Below are 8,590 nucleotides of genomic sequence, written 5' to 3'. Positions count from 1 at the left end.
AGAGGAACAGACAGACAGAGAGAGAAAGACACAGAGAGAGAGAGACAGAAGCCCAAATTAGGATTTCTAAAGAGAGAACGACAATTGGAAGTGAGTCAACGGCATCGTACACTCACCAAACTAATTATTAAACGTCATGATCCACATTCGCTGGCCGTCACATAAAGACTGCACGTTCTTATCACTTACGCAGCTAAACTTAACACGAATAGAGGCCAGTTTTTTGCGGGCTTAATTTACGTTGAAGGCCAAGGGCGTGCTGTTGAGCGTCCAGCAGCGGGGAAGATCACATATTAACTAGACATATAAGGTGGTATAGAGGGTAAGGGGGATTAGATACACACTTTAACATAGCAATACCCTCTTATTAACTAGACATAAAGGTAGGTATAGAGGGTAAGGGATATAGATACACTCCTTAACACAACTATCCCTCACATATTAACTAGACGTATAAGGTGGTATGGAGGGTAAGGGGGATTAGATACACACTTTAACATAGCAATACCCTCTTATTAACTAGACATAAAGGTAGGTATAGAGGGTAAGGGATATAGATACACTCCTTAACACAACTATCCCTCACATATTAACTAGACGTATAAGGTGGTATGGAGAGTAAAGGAGATTAGATACACACTTTAAGATGACGATTCCCTCTTATTAACTAGACTTAAAGGGAGGTATGGATGGTAAGGGATATAGATACACTCCTGAACACAACTATCCCTCACTTTTTAACTAGACGTATAAGGTGGTATGAAGGGAAAGAGATTTTGATCCACTCCTTGACACAACTATCCCGTTCGTATGGAAGAAAAAAGAAAGAAAGAAAGAAGAAGAAAGAAGATGAAAGAAGAAAGTTGGAAGAAGCGAAAAAAATGGAAAGCCTTTAAATATTTCATGATTAAAAAGAGAAAGAGCGAAGTACGAAATAAAAAAAGAAAATATGTATGCGTAATGCGAGTATGCTCAAAAACAGAATAATACATATACTTTTAACAGATCTATCCACGTTTGACAAGGCGGCTCACGGAAGAAGAGAGCAAGAGGGAGAAAGCCGAGGAGTGTTAATATAAGCGACCCCTTAAGCTACACCTTGTTCTTTATACGACTAACGGAGGAATATAATTTGAAAGTAGCGTTAAGAGATGACCCTTGGAATACATACGAACGATAACATAGGAAGAGAAGGGAGGCATAGGAGTGTTGACATCAGCGACCCCCGCCCGGCCACGACTTCCTAGGGGTTCCCTGCTTGTCTTAGGAAAGTTAAAGAAATAATATAAAGAGATCAATATTAGACATTATTCAAGCTTCATTAGTACCGCAAAAAATTAGTAACTCGGCTTCAGTGTTATCATCATTGTATTAAAAACGACGACTTTATGGGACTTTATATTATTTTTACTACTGCTACAAAGTAAATTAGTAAGCTCCTGTCTATGTATTTTATCTGACTTGTATTGTTATTTTCTATTCTTTCTCTTCTTTTTCGTCTTTTTTTTTTGTTCTCCTTGTTCTTTTCTTTTTTCTTCTAATTCTTCTTCTTTTCGCTCTTGTTCTTGTTTTTTTACCTTCTAGCTTCTGTTCTTTTTCTTCCTGCTCCTGTTCTCGTTCCTCTTTCCCTTGGCTTTCTCTGATTCTCTTCTCCGACGTAGGATCCAGTAACTTGCGCGGTATCCAATAGCTTGCGTAGGATCCAGTAATTTCCCTCAATGCCAGGTTATGTAGAGGATACACATACACATAGGACACAGCTCAGCATGTAGAGAAGCAGGCATTGTTTCTTCCCTTACATACAAACTCTTGCTGAAGGAGAGTTGTGAGCTGGGAAAGGCAAGGCGGTGGCAGCTATGGGCGGGGGCTTGCCTGGCGCGGTCAATTAGCCCCCCGAGAGTCACCCTCTGCCTGAAACGACACGTGACGTCACTCCTGCTTGCCTGTCATTGGCCGCCGGTGGTCACGTGACGCCAGGTGGGAGGGCGAGCGGCCGCCTCCCGCTCACGCTTCCTGGATTTCTGTGATGGATTTGTTCACAGCGAAGGTAATAGTATTTGTATCTTTTCCTTTTTTCTATTGAGAGTAAGTAAATACACGCATATGTTTCTGTATTTAACCGTCTATGTAATGCTTTGAGGTGCGTCTTCCCTGCCTGGCCCGGCGCCATAGATCACCATCAGTGACAAACGGAATGTGGCAACTCGTGACAAAGGTTTGCCGAGGGAAGGAAAATAAGGAGGTTCCCCACATGACGTCCGACACACCGCCCTTCCTTCTCTCAGTAGCACGCACGCCAGCATTCGGGGGCCACGCCAGCTCGTCCCCCGCCCCGCAGCGCCCAGATCTGCCCTGCTGGCCCGCTGCGACAGCCGTCCGCGCGCGTGCGCCATGGAGTTTTTGTGAGTGGCGAGGTGACACCAGTGTTCAGCGCGAGGACTGCTCATATTGTGGCTGGAAAAATAAACTGTTATTACTGCGTGAGCCGGACTGAGACATGGCCCTTGACACGAGAATGTTCCGGTGGCCCAACCCGATGTCCTTTACCGAGCTGTGCGGCGACAAGTTTAACGAGACACCAGAAAGTGATCCACACCTCGGGGACTACCTGGATACCTACAGTGACAGCTGCGACACGCCCTCGCCGAGCCCCGTCAGCGAGGATGCGCCCCCCAGCCCCCAGCGATACGCCCACACGGAGTCCTCGACCCCCGTGTACACTGAACTCTCCACGCCCACGCAGAACGCCTTCTCGACGGCCGGGTACTACGACAACAGGAATTACGTCGCTGGCTCCGAGGGCAACAGAGGGGTTGTGCAGCAGGCCGTGCAGCAGGAGTTCACGGCTCTCCCGCCGGGCGACAACTCCTTCACACAGGTCAATTATGACAACTTCTGGCCCTCCAGCGCGGCGGGGCAGGCCCAGCCCGCGCCCCTGCCCGCCACCTACCAGCCCGCCGCGGCCCAGGCGCCCGAGGTCCGGCCCGAAGTCATCTTGCACTCCCAGACAATATTCGACCGCAAGTCCCTCCGGATTAGACGGAGACAGTCAAAGTTTGTGACCGGAGAAGTAAAGAAGAAGCGGCGCCTGCAAGCCAACGCAAGGGAACGACGGAGGATGAACGGCCTGAACGACGCCTTCGAGAGACTGCGGGAGGTCGTGCCGGCTCTCGGGAATGATAGAAAGTTGTCAAAGTTCGAGACGCTGCAGATGGCGCAGACCTACATCACAGCCCTGGCTGAGCTGCTCAAGAGGGACAAGCTGACCGGCGCCCCGCACTCCTCGGCCTCCTGCTTGCACTAACTCAAGTCTTCTACACACTGCAAGCTCAATCCCCGGCACCTCAAGCCCGCGCCCAGGGTACCTCTCACCCATGGGTCAATATCCTCCCTAGGGTGTATTGTACCCTCACCAGGGCCAACATTTGATACCACTGAGCCTTTCATCCACACTAGGGTGCATAAACGACCCTGGGGTTCACCACCCACCCACCCCAAGGTCAACGACCCAGCCTAGAGTTGACGCCCCCCAGCCTAGGGTCAACGGCCCAGCCCAGGGCTCACCACCTGCCCAGGGTTGTCATCGACCCTCGGAGGCGCCACCTGCCGCCCGGAAGCCTGGCGAGGGCCGCCGTGTAGCCTGGCCCGTCACCCACCCTGGCAGGCCCCAGCCACTCTGGTGCTTGTATAAGGTCTACAGCTCGTCCCTTGGGCCACCATTCCCTCAAGGACCAACCTTGGGATTTCCCACTTACCCAGGGGTACACTACCGTCCTAGGGGCCAGTCACACCCACGAGGTGGCCCATGTCTCTGCTGCCCACCCTGGGGTTCATCACGTTATAGGTTACCACGTGCCCTGGGACACCAGCTCCCCCGGGTCCACCGTCCACTCTGAGGCTCATCACCCCGCCTGGAGAAACCAAGTCCTGGATTATATCATGCCATGGGCCCCACCCGCTCCCCTGGGGTCCACCGAGCCCCCTAACGACTAAAGTCAACGTTATCCATGCAACCCACCGCTCCTGCCGTGTCGCCGCCACCCTGGGGTTCCCCGCTCCTCCAGGTTGGATTTCATATACTGGAAGGTCCGTCACGTCCTGTTACCAATTCGTGTAAGCAGCGCCCTTGTGGCCTAGAAACAGCCCCCGGGGCTCTCCCTCACATTAGTTATATCATGCCACGCCGTGACTTATTCTTGTTGTTTTGTTGATGAAATGGAAAATATCAGTGGTAGCTGTAGACGGCTCGGCCCCTCGCGGCCCAGCCCTCCGACAGTGTGTAGCGCTCTAAGTCAAGACTGTCACCGCCACGCCGACCGGTGACCTCAACGCACGCTGAGCAGTGTTCGGTAGGGCGTCATGTGCGTGTGCAGTGAGAAAAAAACAACCAAACAGCGAGGCCGATAAATAAGTGCAAAGATGAGTACATGAATACTAACACACGAAAGACACATTAATCAGTGTACGTGTTATTATATATTTTTTGCGCGTGTATCAGTGGCGACTCCTGCCTCCCCCTCCCTCTTGTAGGCTAATACTCCTCCGTCTGTGATATTGTGCTGTAAGCCGTGCGTGTACCATGTCATTGTCATTATCATTATTATTATCATTATTACGGTTATTATTATTATTATTATTATTATTATTATTATCATTATTATTATTATTATTATTATTATTATTATTATCATTATTATTATTATCATTATTATTATTATGGTTATATATGTTGTTGTCGTTGCCGGTTGAGAATAAAATGAATCGATTAAAAGTGATTTGTATTCTGTTTTCCTGCTTGTGTGTGTGTGTGTGTGTGTGTGTGTGGCAACCTAAAGCAGTCCATCACGTACAAATTTATTCACCACACACACACACACACACACACACACACACACACCGAACATCCTAATTACAAAATCACCCAAAACCAACGAAAAAGAACGAGAAGAACAGAACAGAAAGACGAACATATTATAGAAGCATAAAAAAATAACAAAAATAAGAAAAACTAACCAAACTTAACGTAACCAAACAAATAATACAAATCACCCAAACCAAAGAAGAAGAATACAAAGAATAACAGATTTTCGAGCCATCAGATTCATAAGTCAACAAATTACACATCAACAAAGGACACGAAGGTCAGTCAGTGGGCAAGGCCAGCTGCACCAACCAAGACTGATCGAGGCGTGACGTCAGTCCTAATATTTACTAGGCCGTAAATCACAAGCCGCCCGTTTTAATTAGCCCAAGGTGAGGCTGGAACACAGGCCGACGGGACGCTACAACCACCCCGCCAAGCCCCCACCAAGCCGCCGCCGCAAAGCCGTCCCCTCCACCGTTGCCAATTACCGCCCTCAGCCACTGGAAATAAATGGAAAGGAACACACGAGCTTGCCTACAATGTGGCGTTAATGCACTACACTTGTCCGTCGCCGTATATGTCCCGCCCCACAACAGCCTTTCCCCAAATATATGATGCGAGTCTTGTCCGCCTTGAATCTGCCGGCTCATTATTTTCATCTTCCTTCCTCTCTTCCCCTTCCCCGTCTGTCTGTATGCACGTAGCTTTGCCTCTCTGTCTCTATCTCTCTCATCATGTTTCGCCTTTCCTTACGATCGCATCTGTTCTCCCTACACTCCTTATTTTCCTCTCGTCCTTTCCCTTCCTCTCTTCCTCTGCGTCATAACCCCGTCTGTCTCTATCCACGACGCTCTCTCTCATTTCATTACTATATCTATCCGTCATTCCACATATCCTTCATTCTATCCCTTTCCTCAGCATCCAATTCCACTCTTTCATCTCCTCCCCACACCTCTCCCATACTATATATATCTCTTATCACCCATATCCCTCATCCTACCCCTTCACGTCCCCTCCACACCTCCCGTATACACTAATCTCTCTCCTTCATCTCCCGTATCCTTCATCCAAGTCTCCAGCCCATCCCGTCTCCCCACCCCCTTTCTCCTCCCCTACACACCTCCCCCATACGCTAATCTATCCCCCATCATACATATCATTCATTAGATCCTTGTCTCATTACTGCTACGGGCAACAGGTCTCACGCCACTCACCCCTATGGACCCCACCCCTCGATTATATCTGTCCCTTCCTCTACCATTTTTTTCTGCCCTCAATCGCTACGTGTGTCCACTTTTATAGCATCTACAGGTCAGAGGTTTGGGATTGATGACCATTTTTTTTTTTGGTTGTTGTTGTTAAGTTGGTCAGCCAGGTTCGCCTGTCCTTGATGACTGAGCGATGAATGAGAATGTCTACCTGAATTAGTTAAGGTAAGAATACAGGTAAGAGACAGGTAAGTATGGCAGCTTGTCGTTTGCTTGCCTAACTACCCCGGACAACATTTTTCATCGCAGTAAGTCTCGCTTTCATTCCCTTGCCCTTGAGCTGCCGAGGAATATTGCCTCGAAACCTCCCTTTTATCGTCTTCATGCAGTCTTCTATACGTAGTTCTGTGTCAAAACCCAGCAACGGGATTAAGACAAGCGCACTGACATCTAATCTACCCCTGACCTTCCTTCTCTCAGTCACCTCTCCTCTCTCTCACGGACGGTACTTCAAATAGCGTTGGAAATTAACTTATGAATCAAAGCCCAGAAAAGGAATTAAGACAAGCGCACTGACATCAAATCTACCCCTGACCTTCCTTCTCTCAGTCACCTCTCATCCCTCCCACGGACGGTACTGCAAATCGCGTTGGAAATGAGCTGAAGTATCAAAGCCCAGAAATGGGATCAGGCCAAGTGCACTGACATCTAATCTACCCCTGACCTTCCTTCTCTCCGTCACCTCTCCTCTCTCTCACGGACGGTACTTCAAATAGCGTTGGAAATTAACTTATGTATTAAAACCCAGAAACGGGACTGAGATTTAAATGCACTGACCGTATACTCCTAAACCATCCTTCCTTCAGTCACTCCCACCACACAAGGCACTTAAAACAACCTTGTAGATGAGCTTATTACTATTTCACACGACGTCAGCCAAGCACGGACCGCCTCACCGACACAAGCAAGCCGCCGCGGGAGCCTGCATTGCTTCCTCGCCGCGCCAAATACCCAATTTCATGCATCAGGAATATGGGCGAAGTTAAGTTGATGTTGATATAATAGAATACAGGTAGAGTGTGTGTATATGTGTGTGTGTGTATGTAGTCTTTAACTGTATCGCGGGGGTGAGGGTGTATGTGTGTGTGTGTGTGTGTGTGTGTGTGTGTGTGTGTGTGTGTGTGTGTGTGTGTGTGTGTGTGTGTGTGTGTGTGTGTGTGTGTGTTATGTATGTGTTTATTTAAGCAAAGAAACACGCATAGGAAGACAGAGGTAGATAGCAAGAGACAATCTCTGTATGAATATAAGGTAAGGTAAGGTAAGGTAAGGTAAGGCAAGGTAAGGTAAGGTAATGGAAGGTAAGGTGAAGTAAGGTAAGTCAAGGCAAGGCAAGAGTTAGATAAAAATGTATGTATATGTATATGTATCTATGTATGTCTGTATGTAGGTAGGTATGTAGATATATTTGTCTCAATTTCACAGGGACAAGAGGAGGAAGAGGAGGAAGAGAAGGGGGAAGAGGAGGCAGAGGCTTGTATTCCCTCACTAGGTATGTATGTATGTATGTATGTATGTATGTATGCATGCCTTATAACACACAGAAGAAGAGGAGGAGGAGGAGGAGAAGGCTTAAAAGGAGCAGAGAGAAGGAAGAGTAGCTTACACATCCTCAGGAGCACAAGAGGAGGAGGTCGGCGCTGGGTGGGTAGCGCTTCGTGGTCAGCCGGGCAAACACCTCTTGGTTCCCGTATTACCATCACAAAGCCGGGCACTGTCGCGGCTAATGAGGGGGAGAAAAGCCTCACCTATTATTGTCTGGCGGCAGCGTTTACAGAGACACTCCCGGGGGCGCGGCACAATAAACCGCCACAACAAAGTCTCGTATAGAAAAAACCTCCCCCGAAAAACACGGTGGGAGAAGGGAACGTCACCTCATATAAACAACAGAGACTCGACCGCCCTATTGTGTGTGGTTCAGGGTAGTGGTGAGGGGGTAGGAGAGCCCCGACGTGATCCTAATAGCCTCCTAATGACCCTGTTTGCTCCTGCTCGGCCCCGGCTCAGGTGACGAGACAAAAGGTTTTATATGAGGCATTTCAGACGAACATCTTTATTGGCGATGACACCCTGAGCCCAGAGGAATGAAGGAAGGGAAGGAGGAACGAGTGGGTGAGGAAGGAGTAGGAATGAGAATATAGATTGGAGTGAAGGAGGGAAGGAAAGTAGAATAAGGATTGAAAGACTGAGGAAAGAAGGGAAGGAGGAAAGGGTAGGCGAGGAAGGACAATGTAAGACAGGGAGGAAAAGAAGGAATGAAAGAGGGAGAAGAGGAAGAAACGGAGGAAAGAATGACAGAAGAGAGAAAGGATGGAGGAAAGGTATTATCCTCCATTTCCTCTCCCCCTCCCTCTGTCTCTTTCTCTCCCTCCTTCCCTTTTCTCTCTCCCTTTCTATCTCTTTTCCTTCCATTCTTTTTATTTTCCTCCTTTCCATCCTCTGTATTTTTCTCTCCCTTCCT

At 48.3% G+C, this 8,590-nt stretch overlaps 1 protein-coding gene across 1 annotated transcript; it reads left to right on the top strand.

Annotated features, from left to right (window-relative positions):
* Positions 1-2,064: 2,064 nt before the first annotated feature.
* On the top strand, positions 2,065-4,752 carry LOC127000086 (protein twist-like). The gene has a single exon (XM_050863509.1). It carries the CDS (start codon positions 2,498-2,500, stop codon positions 3,302-3,304), a length of 807 nt encoding a protein of 268 aa, XP_050719466.1. The 5' UTR covers positions 2,065-2,497; the 3' UTR covers positions 3,305-4,752.
* Positions 4,753-8,590: the final 3,838 nt, after the last annotated feature.

The sequence above is a fragment of the Eriocheir sinensis genome, chromosome 17, assembly GCF_024679095.1.
Source record: "Eriocheir sinensis breed Jianghai 21 chromosome 17, ASM2467909v1, whole genome shotgun sequence".
In the NCBI taxonomy this organism is placed as follows: domain Eukaryota; kingdom Metazoa; phylum Arthropoda; class Malacostraca; order Decapoda; family Varunidae; genus Eriocheir; species Eriocheir sinensis.
This window is presented reverse-complemented; position numbering and strand designations above follow the sequence as displayed.

Excerpts from the sequence above, each read along its gene's own strand:
- LOC127000086 (XM_050863509.1), top strand. The coding sequence starts at position 2,498 with ATGGCCCTTGACACGAGAATGTTCCGGTGGCCCAACCCGATGTCCTTT.